Here is an 18,988-nt window from a genome sequence, read left to right as displayed (position 1 = left end):
TTTATATTCAATTAATCATACTGTTCCTGATTTTTTTTAGCTGCTTTAGCAGCCATCAAAACCTCGGAATTGAACACATTGTATGCAACCACATTCGTTCATCTCAATCTCTCCTTTTTTTTACCACAAACAACTTACACATATTTCAAAAATACATACAAATATGGACATTGTACGTATTCAACATCAAAGTTCTTATGTCAAAAATCATTTCTCAATATAGATCGATAGAATGAAATAGACGGCGACCTACTCTTAACCACCAATAACATAAAATAATCATTGGCTAAACCATAACTGAAATGGTTTAGCTAGTTACAAGAGATCACATATTCTATACTCCAATTATCCCTCTTAGAGATGACAAAAAGAATATGCACCGCAGCTGCAGGTATCAGTTGATTAAAACCCGCTACATACATGGGGGCGAGTAGCTTGAGAGCAAACATCAAAATTCACTTTAGATTAAATAAATAACAGATAAATATAATCGTGATTATTCATTTTTAGAGACAAATTCACCTTAATGAATCGTGTCCCAAATATTAAACCTAGGTTCCACATGAAACATGACAAGTTTCATCAACCTGCTATGTTTCTAGACACACTCACATATATACTACACCAATTCTAAACCACAAGGAAGTTTACAACCTATTGGCATCTACAATTACAATAGCACACCCTAAGGGGTGCATGAACTGAAGGAACATGCACAAAACTGTAATTACAAGTTCCTATCAAAAGTCCTTTATAACAGGGATATAAGTTATAACTTTTTTATTTTATTACAATCATGTTATTCTACAATTATTTCAAGTCCTGTGGTAACTCTGGGTCTACTATATCTTAGTCTGGGTCTTCTATATCTTTTAAGAAGCAAAGAAGAGCATACAACACTTACAGAAGAGAGAGCCATGCATGCACCAGCAACCCATGGTGGCAGCTTGATACCCAGTGAAGGATATAAAGCCCCAGCTGCAACTGGTATAGCAACAACATTGTATCCCATTGCGAATACATAATTCAATCTGATACGAGAGAACGTCTTCCGGGAAAGATGAATGGCTGTGATCACATCTTCCAGGTTATTTCTCATTAACACAAAGTTAGCAGCTTCTATTGCAACATCAGTTCCAGCCCCAATTGCCATGCCAACATCAGCAGCAGCTAATGCTGGAGAATCGTTGATGCCATCGCCCACCATTGCAACTATGCTTCCGTCCTTTTGGAATGAACGAACAATTTCGGCTTTTCCCGCAGGCATCACCTCTGCCCTTACATCTTGGATTCCAACCTGTCATGCAAAACATTTGTTATCACAAGTTTCATAATGATGTCAATTTCTGTTCCATAAAATTTATGTTGCAACTTGCATGTAAGTACCAATTTCTTTTTACATGGATCATTGATTAGTCATTATTCACAGTAGGGTGTAGAGACCTCAAGAAACTGGTAATTAATGATAATAAATTTAAAATTCTGGCACTTCTTTCAGTTATTATTTTAGTTATCATCAATAAGAAAATCAATAGTCCAGATGTTGAATGTTGATACTAGAAGTACAGCTAGTTACCAGGTATGAAAATCAATAGCCAACATAAAAGAAAAGTTGATGCATATATATTCAGACCTCCTTTGCAACAGCACGAGCTGTTCGCCAGTTATCTCCTGTAACCATAACAGGTATGACACCCATTTTCTGGAGGCCCTCTATAACCACAGAAGCTTCTCTCTTTAGTGGGTCTGCAACCCCCAAAACTCCGATTAATATATCATCATATGATACTAGTATCCCTGTCTGCGCATTTTGTTCCAGCTCAACCACAAAATTTTCCACTTCTGTTGAAATATCTATGCCATTTTCCACCATCAACTTTCTGTTGCCAACCTGTTGAGGACATGCTGCCTCTGATAAGAAACTCTTCAGAAAAAATAAAGCAAATTTCAATGTATTTAGATACCAAGACGGACATATTACAATAGTAAAGTGACAATACCAAAATACGCCTCCCGTCTATAGAACATTGAACACCTCTTCCCGGGAGAGCGGAGAAGTCTGAGACATCAAAAAGCCATCCAGACTTTGCATCATTCTGCGTAGCGTCTGAAGAATCCTCAAAGAAATGAAAGTGGCGTGCATATGCTAATACTGCTTTTGCCAATGGGTGTTCACTGCTAGCCTGAATTATAAAAATAAAAAAAGAAACAAAATAAGTAATTAACTTAACTTTGGTTCCTCTAAAATAGAAGGGTGAGTTTTTCCAACAATCAAACAAACAAGAAAGATAGATCTACTCAAATCTTGTTCTTTATGCCATGCCTATGACACCATGTCATAACTGCTGTTGTGTATGACTCATATTTACTGATAAGTGGCAGTCACTGATGCGTAGCAGAGGGTTGGGACTGTAGTATTCAGCAAAAATTGTAATCTTGTACCCATAATCTCGATTAATAGAAATCACAGTAGCTACTCTGCCGTCAGGGAGACGTAGGCCCAATTGGCTGAACTCTTTGATCAAATTGTGTGTCCAATTAATCACGTTTTTCGGGGAGTTTGTTAGGCAGTTCGGGGAGCACCAAGAGCAACAACGGTCTAATGACCGGAACAACTAAGAGACCTTGACACCACGTATTCACCCAAAACATTAAGGTATTGATATATGGGTCACCTCTCTTATATATCCTTGATTTAGCTTTAATTTTAGCTGATGTGAGGCTAACCACTCACACTTCAATTTCAATAATAACACTATTAAAGAAGTTAAGCAGTCTGTGACGAGAGGAGGGGAGGAAATATGAAAAATATTTTATATCCATATGATATTCATATAGGTCATCTTTAACAACCCTACGACCTAAGCTCTGAACCAGATATGTGACAGTATAATAAATAAAAAACAAGAATAAATAAAATGGATAAGAAATCAGAATTCACCTCAGCAGAAGCCACCAATGTAAGAAATTCCCCACGTTGCATTCCAGTGAATACTTTGGCAGTAGTAACACTGGCTTTTCCCTGAGTTAGAGTGCCTGTTTTATCAAATATCACATACTTCACCATCTGAGCCGTTTCCAAGGCATCTCCTCCTTTAATTAATACTCCATTGTTAGCCCCAACCCCTGTTGCCACCATGACAGCTGTCGGTGTTGCTAAGCCAAGTGCACAGGGACATGCAATCACTACTACAGATATTGAGAACATTAGGGCAAACACAAAGTGATTTCCATTTTCTGGAAGCCATTCTTCTGGGTAAGCTCCAATAGAACCAGCAATATACCTACAGATAATAAATCCATATTTAAAGATAAAATTAGGAATAAGCATTTCAGTCATATTAGAAGTCAACTTTAAGCCATTTACCAAAACCAGTTAAGATGAACTTACCAACCCAAAAATGTCAATAATGCCAAAGAAACAACTGTCGGTACAAATATGCTTGCTACCTGCCAGCCAAAAGAACGGCACCAGAGTTCATATCTAATATTTCCTCAGTCATGTGAACCAATCAACAAAAAAGAAGAGCATAATTTTAGAGCATAAAGAACAAGCCAAAGAAACAGCTTAAGTGAATCCCTTCACACCACAATTTTCAGCAATCTGAGGAGAGCCTTCAAAAGGTTGCCCAACTATGCAAGCTCAACTAAATTTCTCAGACAAAGCAGGCAAGCAAGAAGAGACCAAATTCCAAGTCACTAGCCACTCAATGTGTTTTCATTAACTGAAGCATACTAAATTTTGTAAGTTTTGCATGACAAAATAAATACACAGCAACAACCACTGGTAAAACTACCATCTTTCAATTACAAGAAACATTTTGCAGAATAGAAGATATGTTTCACAGACTAAACTTCTTCATAAAAGAGAATGATACAATTTCATGCAACACAGAAATGCAAACACCATGAAAGTAACTCCGAGTTTGAAGGTTTACAACCATGACCCAGGTACTTACATAATCAGCAAACTTCTGAATGGGAGCTTTGGACATCTGTGCTGTTTCAACCAAACTTATTATCTGACACAAAACTGTATCAGATCCTACTTTGGTAGCTTTAATGTGAAGGACGCCATGCAAATTTATTGTACCCCCAATAACAGAAGCATTCACCTCCTTCAAAACAGGTATAGATTCACCAGTTACCATGCTCTCATTTACATGACTTGAGCCACAAGTAACAATACCATCAGCAGGAATCTTCGTACCAGGAAGAACTTTCAATGTGTCACCAGGTTGAACAAGCAAAGAATCAATTTCCCTTTCTTCAAAAGATTTACCATCTAGAAATTGACATACTTGTTAATTATTGTTGTCAATGAATTGATGAAGTCTAGAACGTGGGCAATGATGTACCCTTAGGAAATGACATTTCAACCTAAACATAAGATAATCAAAGCCACCCGTCTCCTTTTGGATTCACAGTGAGTTTGACAAAATCAGAGCGAGCTATTGTGACTTTGCAAAAGCTACACTATGGAGCTTCAATAAAATTACAAAATCACGATGCCACCGTGATTTCGTCAAACCCGCCGTGAATCCAAGCATGAAGTAAGAGAACAAGCAAATAAAATGAAGGTAATATGCACCTTTATCATTAATAATTAATATTGCTGTTGCAGGAGCAAGTTCTACTAATTTCTTGATGGCATCGGATGTCTTTCCCTTAGCAAGGACTTCCAGATACTTCCCCAACAATACAAATGTTATAAGCATAGCACTTGTTTCAAAGTAAGTTGGGGACCAAAATCCAGTAAGAGCACCATATAGAAGTGCACAGACAGAGTAAACGTAAGAAGCGGTAGTTCCCACAGCAATTAGGACATCCATGTTTGTTGAACCATTTCTAAGAGCCCTGCCAGCTGCAACGTAAAAGCGTTTCCCAATTCCAAATTGGATTACACTGACCAATGCCCATTTCAACCAATCACCCATGAGAAAAGGCCCACATCGCCAAAGTAACAAGGAATACATAAACGGAATATGAGGACAAACTACCTTCATGAGGAAGAGAGGAACCTGATAAATGCATCAAGCTAAAATCAATTCAAAAGATCAAACAAGAACATAAAAAGCATAAGGTATGCTAACACAATATCACTAATTGAATGTAATGACGACAAGTATTTCCTAATTTGAGGATAGCAATCAACAGAACTTATGTAATTTATCTTTGTACAAATTAGAATCGAAAGTTATATTCAGTAATTTTGCAAGCGATTTCACATGCTCCAAAGAGATCACAGTTCATGAATATATGAAAAGGAATACAAAAAAAACAGGAAATATAAAAAATTCATAAGATTATTTTGTAAATTAAGTTTAAAGAAATACTCACACTAAGACACAGGCTGGAGATAAAGAGCCGAAATATAGTCGAGGTCTCTTCAACATCTTTAGAAGCCATTCTTGTATAAGGGCTTCTAACATGTAATTCAAACTTACCATTGCTTTCCCCATGGATCCCATCAACCAAGGATCTTGGACTGAGAACTTGAGGATCAAACAGAACATCTAATTCACTCGATAACTGGTCAAAACGAAACTGTCTTACTCCTTTCATGTTACTAAGCATGCCTTCTAAAACCTGTGTGTCTGTTAAACTATACACACCAACAACTCCAAAAATAATTTTATCCTGCTCGTTGCTCTGTACAAATGAGGCTTCGAAGCCAGAATCTTCAATTGCATTGACTATATCATCTTTACTAATTACACTTGGATCATATTCAACTTCGCCTAACGAAGTAGCCAAAGCTACCACAGCCCTTTTAACCCCTGGAAGATTTCTCAGAATACCTTCAACAGAATTTACACAAGCTGCACATGTCATACCTCCAATTGTGAACTGTCCAACCAGGGTTTCATGTGGAACCTTTCCTGGTCCACTGGATTCAGGTAATATATCTGCTTCAAACCCTGCATCTTCGATTGCATTTTTTATGTCTTCATCCTGGAATATGATAAGTTTCAAAATATAATTCAATATCTATTGAATACAAGCTTCTGGTAGTAATTCATGCAAGCTTTTGATTAATATATTTCTTGAATGGTAATTTTTATCACCTCATAACAAAACAAATACACACACTCTTTAGTATTTTTCTCATAAGTTCGTACCATACCATAAGAATTCATCATACCTGGCGCGGGTTCAAACCATGCAATGCAATTCTCAGCTTCTAAGTACTAAGTATGTGTGAGTTTCGCCGCTAAAACTAAAAAAATAAAACTAACTATGATCAAATGCTAATTCAAGGAAAGAAGCGATGAACCTTGACGAGAGCAGGATTGAAAACGACGTCAGCTTTGTTCTGTAGTAGCGCGACAGAAGCAGTGAGAACACCGTCAACGGCTTTCAGAGCTGATTCTATGGAATTAGAGCAAGCGGTGCATGTCATACCGGAGACTCTCACCTGAATTCTTCTCATTTCATCGTCAACACCGTCGTCGGAGTCTAGAAGCCGTACGTTTTCCAAGTCATCGGAGTTATCGACGGCGGCAATCTTCCGGCCGGCGGGTAGATTAGTGAGTTGTAAGTCTCTCACAGCGGAGGCCATCAGTGTAGTTAGTGAGAGAGGGGGTTTAAGAGAGAAATTGAGATTTTGAAGAGTAAAATGAAGAAGATGATCAAAATATTTTTTTTCAAAAATGATCATATACACGTCGTATGTACTATACGGTTGACATTAGTTTTTTTTTTTTTTTTGTTGATTTTTTATTTATTTATTTTTCATATACAAACATATTTTTGCAACATTTCATCTAAAAATAAAATAATATGGCAAATTCTATGATACATCTAAAAAATTTGAGTGTACTGGTACACCAAATCGTTAAATTAATAAATGAGTTGTTTTTTGAAGAAAAAGAATCATATTCTATCATTAAATATTATAATAATTAAATCTTATTTACCAAAAGCGTCGATGAAATAAAATATACTTTTTTTGAATTTTTATTTCTCATAACAAAGAATATTGATTATTTTTATGCGAAAATCTTAAAAAATTTATATGATTCTTATAAACAATGAAATGATATTTTTTCTTATGAAATGATGTTTTCTAAAATATAAACATTGACAAATACCTCTTTACTTCATAAAATGATCGTTAATTTATAAATTTACGAAGTAGGATTACCTCTACACCTCAATTTGTGGGGTGTATATTAGAAGTTTCCAAATAAGAGTACCATTTAAATCCCAATTTTTTGGTCATATAAGATGAAAATAAATTTTATTTTTTAAAGGAAAATCAATTTTATCCAATTATTGCTATTCTGAATAAGTCGTCTTTGATTAAATTAATTAGTCATTTGTTCTCATGAGCATAGCTCAGTTGGTTTAGACAATGCATAATATATGTAAGGTCCAGGGTTTAAATGCCGGCCACCACAAAAAAAAAAACTAATTAGTCATTTTTTTAGGCAAAAACACAGTGAGGTAAAAGATTGATAAAACAAGTACAAGTAAGTAATGAGCTCATAACTTAGGAATTGAGCACAAGTTAATTCTATTTACACATGGAAACAAAAGAAAGTAAAAAAAAAAAACACCAATTTACCGAGCAATACAACAAGTTAACAAACCACTCATAAAACAAACAAGGACCCTCTTCCTTTATCACCAACAACCATTCCATTGTCAAGAAATATTTTTGATTGAGTCCACTATTATTACCAATGCCTCTTTTATCCATACCTCTATTTTTTTTTTTTTTTAAGGGCTATCCATACCTCTATTATCACCCTTGAAAATTCGATCATTACACAACCTTCAAATAGTCCAAACACTCACATGGTAGAAATAAAGAAGTCTCGTTCACTACTTAAAAATTAGGCAACAATTATTTGTTTACACCTAAAAATAATCATTATGTCATCTGATCTCGACAAATAGGCTATTAAACTATCTTGCGAGGAAGTCTGTCAACCGAATGGCGGAAAGGCAATACTAAAACAGTCGAGCGAATGAGTTGATTGTTTCTCAATGCTATTAACCCCGTACATAGTTCTTCAAAACCCTATAACTGAGTCAAAACACATTAGGACCAAACAATGACGTAAGAAACTCATGTTCCTTTTTTTGGCACTACTAACCACTTTGAGGAATGAGAGAGAAAACAAATTTTGATGGAATTATGGACTAAAAACTCTATCATCGAATCACATCATAAAAATGAGATTAAAGTTGAATGTGGAACACTAAATTTTAATATATATAAAAAAAAAGGTTATTCTATCGTAGAATTAGAAGCTGACTCTCTAACTGGATTACAATTAATACGTTTCTTGTCAAATTCTTCGTAATTTTAAACATTTTCCTTTATGAATTGAAATATAATTTATTTAATTTAAATGTTGGGTGATTTTAATTTATAATAATAATCCGGCCCAATATTCTTTTTCCTCTTTTTCTTGTGTCAAACCAAACACAAAATCCTTTTCCAACACCGTCTCTTTTGAACACGATGAAGAAGTGTGAGTGAACAGCAACAACCACCAGAACGAGGAGCATTAGCATCTGCAGTGATGAGGAAACTAAGATGGGTAATGGACGGAGGAGGATTTTGGGATTTAGACATTTCAACACCAAAAACACTTGATGGCTCTGCTTGTCCTGTTCCAGAAGACCCTCTTACGTTGGGTTTATCACGAGGTACAAGACTTTCTAGACCAAGACAACTTCAATTCATGCAACTTTTCATGAATGCTCCTCTTCATCCCACTTTTTCACAACCTCAAGGTTTCAGTCTTCAACGTGTTTTATCGCTTCCCTTTTCTGACAACTGGTAATTTCTTCACTTCTTTTGATACCCCATTTTTAAAGTTTTGATTTTTATGTCTGTTTGAGCTTTTTTAGTTAATGGGTTGCTCTCAAATTAATAGTTTATTCATGAATTCATTCGGTTTGAGTTTATGAATATGAATTGACTAAGACCCTGTTTGGATAAACATTTTGAAAGTTTTGATTTTTATATCCATTTGAGATTTTTCAATTAAGGGATTGTCCTCAAAATTCACGAGTTCATTCAGTCTGAGTTTATGAATATGAATTGACCAGACCCTTTTTGGATAAACAACTTAATTAAGTTGTGCTTATAAACCTTGAAGCACGGACGCTAGACACAACACCGATTATAATTTAAGAAAATGAATTAATTGAATGAAATTACTTGTGTTGGTATTATGTCAGTGTCAGACACTGGTGGCAATGACATTCGATCAGTTATGTTGGTGCTATAAAGCTTATAAACTGTTTTATATTGCAGCAAAATATGGCTGATGCAGTCAAAATAGTGGCATTACGATAGCAATTGCGGCTGCAGACTGAAATTTAAAACAATAAGCCCTTATCATATAAATGCTCATGTATAAACTATATTTAGAACAAACAAGAGATAAAATAAAGTTAAACTGTTTTTATAAGCTATCGTGGAAAACTTATAGAAATAAACTGAAAAACAACTTATCGTGGAGAGCTAACTTATCTCAGTGAAGTTCAAATAGGTCAATCCAAATACGTCGTAAGTCAATAAAGTCTGCATTAATGAAATTGGTTTTGTTAATTTTTAGCTGTGTTTTGATTATGATTGAACTGTGTCTGTTATTAGTTTATGTTGACTGATATACAAGTTTGAAAGTTTTGCAGGTTTGTATTTTTACTGGGTCAATTCAATTTGCAGAAATTTGTTTCCTCTGTTAAGAGCAGTGACGAAAAGCCAGCACGGTTTTCCTCCTGGTTGAAAAACTTTGGGAGACACCTACAACAGAAATCTTTGTATGCCTTGGGATTATGTTCGGAGTTCCAGTTAACACCGGATGATACTTTACTTTTTGGCTTAGATTCATATGACTATACCGATAAACCTCGTGGGAAAGCTGTCTTTCATCATAAGGTAATCAATAGTTTGTACTGCTATTCTGAATTTCTAAGTTTTTTTGCGATGCCTTTTATTCTTAATGATTTTTAGCATTTGCTGCTATGATAATGTTTTAGAGTTCTATGACATTATGTGTTTATTGCAACATTCTTGATCATCATAAAGGGGTTAAGTCAGTGTTATCGCAAATCACAAAATAGCGGTATGTTTCAAATTCTGCTATGCTACAGAGCTATAGTGCTGCAATCTAATAACACTTTGCACTCTAAATCAGATATCGTGGAATAATAACATGTTGTCCAAATTCCACTATTCTATGGTACTATAGGCTACAGCGTCATTATAGCTGCAATTTGACAACACTGGATTGAGGGTTTTTCAGAGATTAGTTAATAGCATGATCATGTGAGGATGTTTAGGAGAGGGAAAAATAGAGTAACCGACTGAAAGAATTATTAGACCTTGGCAGCTTGGCTATTCCTCATTAAGATTGATCCTGACACACCACCATAAAATAGTTGCAAAGACATTCGTCTGTTGTAACACCTTATCTCAGTCGCTGGCTCAATTGTCTGATGTGTCTTCCTACACATTTAACTGATCACATGCCATCGTGATTTAATGTCTGTATTCTGTCGTGTCCATTATTGTTCTGGTTTGTGCTCCGTCAACCCTCGCAGTTCTGGTGTGTGCTTTGCGGTGAAATACAGAACAACCAGACTGCCATGTATCTCCTTCTAGCTGTTTCTCATCCGGCCTCCATCCTGGTTGATTTTGGGTTATATTTTATTTCAGTTTTGTGAATTCTTTTTTAATATATATGCACACATGATATCTCCATACAGATCAAGTTGTCTAAACTTTTTTGTCATAAGCCAACCAACCAAACCAAAGCTTTTTAATTAGTCAGGACTTGTTTTCCCCCTAAACCTGACCCAACCGAATTCAATTACATTCCTAGAATCAGTCAGGAATCGGACCGGTAGGATAACTTTTCAGTGGCATAGAGCCGTGGTGCAGTGCATAGAAAAGTTGTGGTAGAGGAGATTGACATGGTGGAGCCTGTAGGTGACTGTCAGTCTAAAGCAAAGAGGTGATAGTAATGCATGCAATAGAAGACAAGAAGAGCATTGCCATTGGCATGATCATACTGGTGAAAAAAAATGGAAGCATCATATCCAGTCTTTTGACTAACTGGACCGTCCATCATCTTGTGGTAACCACCTTGACTTTCATAGACACGGCAAGCAAAGAGAGAGATAAAGTTGAAAACATGCTTAAATATTTGTATCATATCTGTTGAAGTCGGTGTCGAGGCCTTACATTCATAGGGCTTATTGTACATTTGAAGAAAACTGTTACAGAAGCTAGCTAACTATAACTGAATTTGAACAATGGTTTTCAAATCATGAATCGGAAGACCTATTTTCCGAATCGTTAATCGAATCTTATTACGAATCGTAGATGCATCACCAATAAAATATCATATTTTTAATATAAAGCAAATGATATAGCAACATTATAAGCCGGCATGTCATATATGTACATCAAAGTAATGCAAATCGTAAATCAAATATTCATAGAAAAAAGTTGTAAATCAAATGAAAAGAAAAGTGGCTGACTATTTTGAACAGTTAACGGTTATGAACAGTTGTGCAGAAGATAATAGCTTATGTAACCAAACTATAAACTAGCTTACTGAGCTGCATGAGTAAATCTATCACACAGTTGATTATAAATTCTACATTATCTATCTGCGAGTATGTGGAAGTTAATCCAATTTATGCTAAATATCTACTTTATTTTTCTGTTGTCACATTTTGACACAAATTGAACTATAATTGGGTTTAATTTTATCAACTAATACAAAAATTTATCGCTGTGGTTTGTAGTTTCCACATCATGATTTAACAGTGGAAGCAGTTTATCCCGGTCTCTTTGTTGATAAGATTGGTAATTACTGGGATGTACCATTATCAATGGCTGTTGATCTTGCTTCTTTGACTACCAGTGACTCTTCGGCTGGTTATCATTTGTCGGCGCACTACAATTCAGGGTCACCCAAGCAGTTTGAAAGTATTCAATATGAAAACGATAGAGTACCTCAGACTCTTCTTCCGGGTTTGGCCTTCAAAAGTGTCTTTTCTTATAGGAAAAACCTTGATATCTGGAGAAGCGAAACTCCTAAATTGAAATTGATACAACCATATGACATCTTTCTTTCAAATCCTCTTCTGTCTGCCTCAGGGATGATCGGTAAGTTGTTTCCTTGTTTGTAGTGATTTGCATATACGTTCTAGAGTACAGACATAAAGGGACATTTGGCTATGACCTAAGATTATGCTAATTTCTTTGCTTAGTGAATTGAGGAAACTGATATATTTTGTTAAAATTCTAAATGCTTGTTTTTCTATCATTAGATTAGATATTTAGGATTTGGGAGCCTTTGGGATGTATGACTTGAAGTAGCGGGTGCGAATATGGTATAATAGTAGGTGTAGTAGAAGATTTTGGACATTATGTTTTGATAAAAAACTTAATTAAGCATTTATAGCATAACCATTTATCGTATAAGTGCTTATTCTTAAGCTATTTCTATAGAAAAAAGATAAAATGAAGTCATTAATTTTATATCAGTAAGCTGTTTACATTAGCTGCCCTAGAGAGCTTACGAATATAAGCTGAAAATAGATTATACACTTATTGTAAGCTGTTTCCACTAGCTCTCACAAACAGTCTCACAAGTACTTATGCCAACAGATAAGCTCAAATAAATCAATCCGAACAGGCTGTAGAGTTATAAGTAATATAAAAAATTACATCTTTTATCTGTTGAGCATTTCTATGCTACCTTAAAGTTGCAGATGTTTTTAGAAAGTGCTTATTGTTTCCTTGAATTCTTTATGGTATAAGGTGCTGCTGCAACAGCATATTTTGGGGAGAATTCGACAAGAGCTCAAATAGATGACGATGGACAACAATCTTCAGGATTGTTTCTTCAGGCTCCTGGAATAAAGTCTTCTTTTCTAGCAGATATATTTGGATCCGTTTCATTTACAGCCCAACATGGAAACTTCCAAAGGCTTTTTCTAGATCTTTCTCGATTTCAGGCCCGGCTGGATTTTCCTTCTGGTTCCAAATTCCTTTTAGGTGCAACAAGTCTTGCGCAAGATCTTCTCAATTCTCAAAAGCCCAATATGGAAGCTGTTCAGGCAATTTGCCCCAATGCTACCTTATCTCTTCAGCAGCAGGTACAACCAATTATTCCACAAACTTGAAAGAACTATAAGGACTAAAACAAATAATGAAGTATGAGTTTAATGGAGATGCACTGTCTATGTAAATTAGTTTTACATTGACATACAATGAAAACTAATCATATTGTCACATATGGCCGTTTTATTTTCATCTTGCAGATTGTTGGTCCTATCAGTTTCAGAGTGGATTCAGGAATTGCAATTGATCTGAAGAACCATAAGTGGCCTATACAAGCACAGGATCCTATATATGCTGTTGAGTGGGCATTGCAAGTACTTGGTTCAGCAAAAGCAGTTGCTTGGTGTTGTCCTAAGCGCCAAGAGTTTATGGTCGAACTTCGTTTCTATGAGACATAAGCCGAACCTGAATCTCTACGGCCGGCCTTATGGTGCAGCATGCAGTAGAGATCCAATTTGACATAAGCCATAGTCAATAGGCACTATAGAAATCTCTTCCTTTCCTAAAAATTATTAAACACTTTGGTCCTGAAAGCAAGTTGGTAAATGGTCCATTAATTCTCATGATGTACTATGGCTTTTAAATGTAGATTATGCTTCTCAATTTCTTTGCAAATGATTATTTATCTTGTATTTCTATCTCTTGGGATTATACTGTAGTTCCAATTTCAATAAATACAGGGATAACTAATGTAAGAAAATTTTGTACGAGTTCTTTAGAAATTTAATGTGAAACACTTTTATTCCTAATTTGGCTGGGTAAGAAATTAATTTTCAACTATTGTGTAAAATGTCAAGTAAACAAAGAAGGGTTATGGATTCAAGAAGAATGTTCCAAATGACATATCATTTGAAAGATATGGAGTAAGGAGTATCATGTATATTTAAATGGGAAATACTAACATATGTCATAAGACAATTGTGCTAATTTATTTCACAAAATTTTGATAATTATTTTCAATGAATACTTACTATTAATTGAAACCATATCTTAGAGCATATTTTAGCATGACTCTATTTAAATACTTCCTTCGATCACATTTTTTATATATAACTTTTGCTTTGTAATAAAAAAAAAATATACAACTTTTGCTTTTTCAAATTCATTAAAATATATTTTTTAATTTATATATCTAGATTATACTCTATTTGATTCTTATTATAAGAAACAATTAATTTTCTAGTTCTTATTATAAGAAAGAATTAATTTTTCAAGTTCTTTGAATAATCGGTATCTTATTTCTTATAATAAGGACGAGATTCATCAAATGTTGAAAAAATAAAAGATGTTTCTAATTGTGATCGGATCAATATCGTAATTAACGGTGTTAAAAATGGTGGTTAGTTAACTATTGTTAAAATCGAATGTCCAACAAAATTTATTTATGTTTGAAAAGGCATATTATAGGAAATGAAATAATAATAAATAATCCGCAACAATATGTGACAAACATAACCACGTGTGTGTAAGACGAACGTGGCACTTGTTCAGTTTGATTGATCCTTGTTTCAGATTTGGAACAAACATAAAACTAACAACAACAACTTTCATCATTCTTCTTGTTCCAAACAACATATTTTGAAGATCGAAACAGTGATGGCAACAGGTACACAAGCATACGGTGAATCATGGTACTGGGACAACCGTTACACAAACGAACCTGGTCCTTTTGATTGGTACCAAAAGTATATTACTTTGGCTCCTATCATCAATCTCTATGTTCCCAAGAACCAATCTATCCTTGTTGTTGGTTCTGGTAATTCAGGCAAGTCAATCCAAAAATACCATTTTTCTTCTTCTTAGATCTCTCTTATAGTATGATATTTAATGCCACCCCATTTATTCTTTTTCATTTGGGTTCAATAAAAATCTTTTTTTTGTTTTTTTTATCACCTTTTGTGTTATGCATGTGGGCATGTTAATTTTCAAGGAAATGAAAATTTTTGTTTTTGTGTTATTTGCAGCGTTCAGTCAAGGTATGGTTGATGAAGGTGGTTACAAGGATGTTGTTAACATTGATATATCTTCTGTGGTCATTGATGCTATGCAGAAGAAATACCGAGATCGTCCTCAATTGAAGTGTATCCATATGGTGATTAATTCATGCTGTATATGATGTTTTTAAATTGCAGTTGGATCTTAATTTTTCATATTATATAGAGAATTGTGGTCAAATGCGGTTTATATCGTGATCACGAAGATATCAAAGTGTATGTTTGGATTCACAATGATTTTGCAAGAATCACAGTAGTATTTCTAGTGTGATTTTGGCAAAATCTATACTTCGATGCTTCAACAAGATCACAGCTAGTGTGATCTTGCCAAACGAACCACCAAACTAAACATGTACAAAAATAATTATATTTCGGTTCATGTTGCGGGTGAACACCTCTTTTTAAAACCTTTGTTGTGTATAAATATATTGTTTTTCATTTTCACACTACTACATTTGTTATCAGAAAAAGTATGCATTATTTTCCAATACTCCATGTTATAGAATCATAAATAAAATTTTGATGAAGTGGTGATATTGAGGGTGAAACATCCTTAATAATTATACAGATTTGAAAATGGATGTCAGAGACATGAGTGCTTTTGCATCAGAGACTTTTGGTTCTGTTATTGACAAAGGTGTGCTTCCCATTGATTCATAGATTTATTTTTGAATAAAAATATAATTAGATTACCTGTTGAACAACGAATCATTCTGATATTGTTTAATTTTGTTTTTCAGGAACTCTTGATTCTATCTTGGTGAGTGATGATGTTCATTGAAATACTTGTGTGTTTAACAAGACTAACAGTTTGCTCATTGGATATTTTTGTTGTACTAGTGTGGAAACAATTCAAGACAACATGCTACTAAGATGCTTGAGGAAATTTGGAGGTATAATGAAACCATGAACAAAAAGTCCATAGTTCTTTACCACTTCTGTTTCATTTTGGATTTTTTTTATTCTTGATCTGTTCACCATTATTGAAGCAGTTGATGACACACTATAGGGTTCTCAAGGCTAAAGGAGTCTATATTCTGGTAACCGAACCTCTTAGTACCGATTTGTATTCAGATTTACTCTCCAATAGATGAAACATGTCTTTGAATTTCGCCTAATCGGTCTTGAATGCGTGCAAAAATTGCAGGTGACGTATGGAGCTCCACTATATCGCTTACGTTTGCTACGTGATTCATGCTCGTGGACAATTAAACTCCATGTGATAGGTTGGTTTAAATCCTCTTATCATCGCCATTTTTTGTGCCAAGTTAACACATGAATGGTTCTTATATCATATCTTTAATCATATATACCATTTTTCTAAAAAACGTTTTCCTTTATAAATTTGCCCCCCTTTGGTCGAATATATAGGCATTGTTTTGCCTTGTTCATTCATAGTTGGAATGTTAATTAAGTCATTGACATTAACCACTTCCATGATATGTGCAGAGAAACTTGCATCAGAAGAAAAATCTGTTAATCCACTCTGGGAGCTGACAAAACCTATTCCACTTAATAATGATGGAAGCTCTGTGGATGAAACCCTAGGACTGAATCCCGATGTCCATTATATATACATTTGCACTAAGGTAAGCAGATGATTTGTGGTACTTACACTTCTTATAAATTCTTGGTCAATAGTCTTGGTATAAATATCTAAAACATTATTTGCTTTTTTTGTGGGTGTCTAGTCATTAATTTTACCGAACGGAGGCAACTTTAACTATATTTAGCAATAAAAATTAGAAGAAAAATAAATAAGATCGCCACAAATTTTGAAGTAGAAAATCCCTTCAATGTAAAATAATAAAAATCACAAGATTCATTGTTTTGAAGGTGGCCAGTGAGTCGTCACTCCTACAGAGGGACTCACTTGACAAATCTCCCCATCACGGCTCAAATGAGGCCAAACCTTGATATCTTAGCAACAAGTCTCAAGATTCTCTCCCTAAGGCAATTCCACTGTATCATAAATATGATTCTCATATATGGCTTCTGTCCACTCTTCATTATGCTTATCTTATATAGTTTCATCCAAATGTTCTGGCTCTCCTTCAAAATGCATGAGTAAAAAATTTCTAGTCTCCTAACAGGCGAGTGATTCTTCAAGAAATGTTATTTTGCTCTCCTACAAAATAGCCAACACAATTCTGCATATGCGGATTTCTCATAATAGGGAACACGTCTCATTTGACTGGCTCAACCATGGCTTTCTAATTCATGCAACACAGCCTATTATTATATCGTAATAACACCTTATTAGTTGATTCTTTCCACTACTCGAACATCATCTTTAATTAATATTACTTTTATCTGTGCTATGTAAATTGTAGAATATAATGTACCTCTAGGAACATATGTAGAACCATTTGTGAGTTTCCAATCATTCTATAAGAACAAGCTGTCATTTTAACACATAGCTTAGTCCCTAAAAGCAAATTTGGTTGGATATCTAAGACAATATTAATAAAATGGGAGAAGGAAATTATTAGATGCTGCAATAGCTTTGCCTTCACTAGTAATGTCTTTTTTTTTTTGCACTTTATTTGTGTTTCTTCTCCTTTTGAAAGTTGGCAGTACTTCTAAATGACTAAATATGTCATTATCTACTACAACGGCGGCATTTCAACATTTTTCTTTTTCTTATTTTTAGATTTACATTTGACTTGGTCTCTATGTCAGTATGTCTTGAATTCCTGTTCTTGCTTCTCTCTCGAGACTCAATAACCAATACCTTTTAGAAACTAGAGAACTGAAGTGAAATTGTGCATTAGTGACTGATAATGTATGAGCTTGAAGATCTTTACAATGGTGGAGGTATGGCGACAGAGAGAAAATGACACGAGAGTTCTAAGAACGCCTAGACCAGAGAGAGATCCTCTCATAAGTGATTCAAACTTACTTTCTTCAATGATTCACTTATTAACCTTCCCTCTCTTTATAACAGAAATTCTCCTCAACTTCAGGGTATATCCTAACAACCTTTACTCCTTCAACTTCTTGTACAACCTTCTAGAAACTGCACTAGTGTGAATTGGGCCTGATGATTGCGCCCTCACTCTTACTGGACTCTGGTGCTCTATTTTCTTCTCATTTCGTTGAAACACCCATGACTTTCTTCTCATCTTGTTTAAAATACACATGAGTATATAATTAGACGTTGATAAAAATTCTCATTCTTCACGTTAAGAAAATTCACATGTGTCCCACCAAATCATGTCGGTCCCATATATATTTGGTGCGACCCATGTGACTTTTAACCAATCAAAAAGAGTGTGCTGAAAAGTGTATGTTAAAATTTGTGTTGCTAGCAGCATTACTCTTTGAATAATTTAAATTTACCATTCAGTTTTCATTTGTTCCCATTGCCGCTTATTTGAATAATTAATCGTCATGGTTTGAAATTCATTTCTGAGGGATGTTGAATGTAGCAGTATGTATCCTTTGCCTATTTATATTAATCATTCTGTTGTAATTTTTCTGACAGGAAATTTCTGCTAACTCAAACGTAAAAGCATGAATGCGCAGTTTAGCGTGGAAGGCATGCATTTCCAATCTACACAAATTTGTGATAACTACTCTTTTACTCTAGTTGATACTAGAATTTGTAATGTCAAATCGAAAGTTAATGATGTTATTTGGTACATCAGTTAGTATTATAATTTTTCTCAGCATTTGTGTGATCTAAAGACAGTATAACATTTCTTCACTTTTAGATTAGGTTGATTATTCCATAAGTTTTATGTTAATTGGACCATTTGTAATACAGTTGTGATTATTCTCTTGTGTTTTAAATATTGAAAATGGCTATTTTGATGCAGCTAGTCACCCAAATCTCAAGCTACTAGAGCCAATTACTGTTTGAATACAAATAATTTGTGTACTTGCT

The 18,988-nt window shown here is 34.6% G+C and overlaps 3 protein-coding genes across 3 annotated transcripts; 2 read left to right on the top strand and 1 right to left on the bottom strand.

The window, feature by feature from the left end:
- Positions 1–435: 435 nt before the first annotated feature.
- Positions 436–6,637, bottom strand: LOC11437639 (copper-transporting ATPase RAN1). Its single transcript, XM_003594840.4, has 9 exons — positions 6,278–6,637; positions 5,341–5,955; positions 4,592–5,021; positions 3,960–4,285; positions 3,392–3,450; positions 2,942–3,284; positions 2,001–2,183; positions 1,634–1,891; positions 436–1,297 (listed from the first exon to the last, which is right to left on the bottom strand). Exons 1-9 carry the CDS (start codon positions 6,560–6,562, stop codon positions 800–802), a joined length of 2,997 nt encoding a protein of 998 aa, XP_003594888.2. The 5' UTR covers positions 6,563–6,637; the 3' UTR covers positions 436–799.
- Positions 6,638–8,411: 1,774 nt separating this feature from the next.
- LOC11439120 (protein TRIGALACTOSYLDIACYLGLYCEROL 4, chloroplastic) lies at positions 8,412–13,812 on the top strand. Its single transcript, XM_003594839.4, has 5 exons — positions 8,412–8,797; positions 9,658–9,904; positions 11,782–12,145; positions 12,803–13,140; positions 13,306–13,812. The coding sequence occupies exons 1-5, from the start codon at positions 8,538–8,540 to the stop codon at positions 13,501–13,503; spliced, it is 1,407 nt and encodes a 468-aa protein (XP_003594887.1). The 5' UTR covers positions 8,412–8,537; the 3' UTR covers positions 13,504–13,812.
- A 738-nt stretch (positions 13,813–14,550) lies between these two features.
- LOC11439119 (EEF1A lysine methyltransferase 4) lies at positions 14,551–18,933 on the top strand. The gene is made up of 9 exons (XM_003594838.4): positions 14,551–14,870; positions 15,070–15,186; positions 15,668–15,736; positions 15,840–15,859; positions 15,940–15,992; positions 16,109–16,139; positions 16,247–16,325; positions 16,549–16,688; positions 18,587–18,933. The coding sequence occupies exons 1-9, from the start codon at positions 14,702–14,704 to the stop codon at positions 18,617–18,619; spliced, it is 711 nt and encodes a 236-aa protein (XP_003594886.1). The 5' UTR covers positions 14,551–14,701; the 3' UTR covers positions 18,620–18,933.
- The last annotated feature ends 55 nt before the right edge of the window (positions 18,934–18,988 follow it).

This window comes from Medicago truncatula, chromosome 2 (genome assembly GCF_003473485.1).
Source record: "Medicago truncatula cultivar Jemalong A17 chromosome 2, MtrunA17r5.0-ANR, whole genome shotgun sequence".
NCBI classification, from domain to species: Eukaryota; Viridiplantae; Streptophyta; class Magnoliopsida; order Fabales; family Fabaceae; genus Medicago; species Medicago truncatula.
This window is presented reverse-complemented; position numbering and strand designations above follow the sequence as displayed.

Bases quoted from the DNA above. Each gene is read 5' to 3' on its own strand.
- LOC11439120 (XM_003594839.4), top strand. From the start codon at position 8,538: ATGAGGAAACTAAGATGGGTAATGGACGGAGGAGGATTTTGGGATTTA. The intron at 12,146-12,802 runs GTAAGTTGTTTC...TTATGGTATAAG, and splicing joins GTCTGCCTCAGGGATGATCG to GTGCTGCTGCAACAGCATAT. The intron at 13,141-13,305 runs GTACAACCAATT...TTCATCTTGCAG, and splicing joins CCTTATCTCTTCAGCAGCAG to ATTGTTGGTCCTATCAGTTT.
- LOC11437639 (XM_003594840.4), bottom strand. From the start codon at position 6,562: ATGGCCTCCGCTGTGAGAGACTTACAACTCACTAATCTACCCGCCGGC. The intron at 5,022-5,340 runs GTGAGTATTTCT...TGCATTTATCAG, and splicing joins TCTCCAGCCTGTGTCTTAGT to GTTCCTCTCTTCCTCATGAA. The intron at 1,298-1,633 runs GTCTGAATATAT...TTTGCATGACAG, and splicing joins CTCGTGCTGTTGCAAAGGAG to GTTGGAATCCAAGATGTAAG.
- LOC11439119 (XM_003594838.4), top strand. From the start codon at position 14,702: ATGGCAACAGGTACACAAGCATACGGTGAATCATGGTACTGGGACAAC. The intron at 14,871-15,069 runs GCAAGTCAATCC...TGTTATTTGCAG, and splicing joins TGTTGGTTCTGGTAATTCAG to CGTTCAGTCAAGGTATGGTT. The intron at 15,860-15,939 runs GTGAGTGATGAT...TTGTTGTACTAG, and splicing joins GAACTCTTGATTCTATCTTG to TGTGGAAACAATTCAAGACA.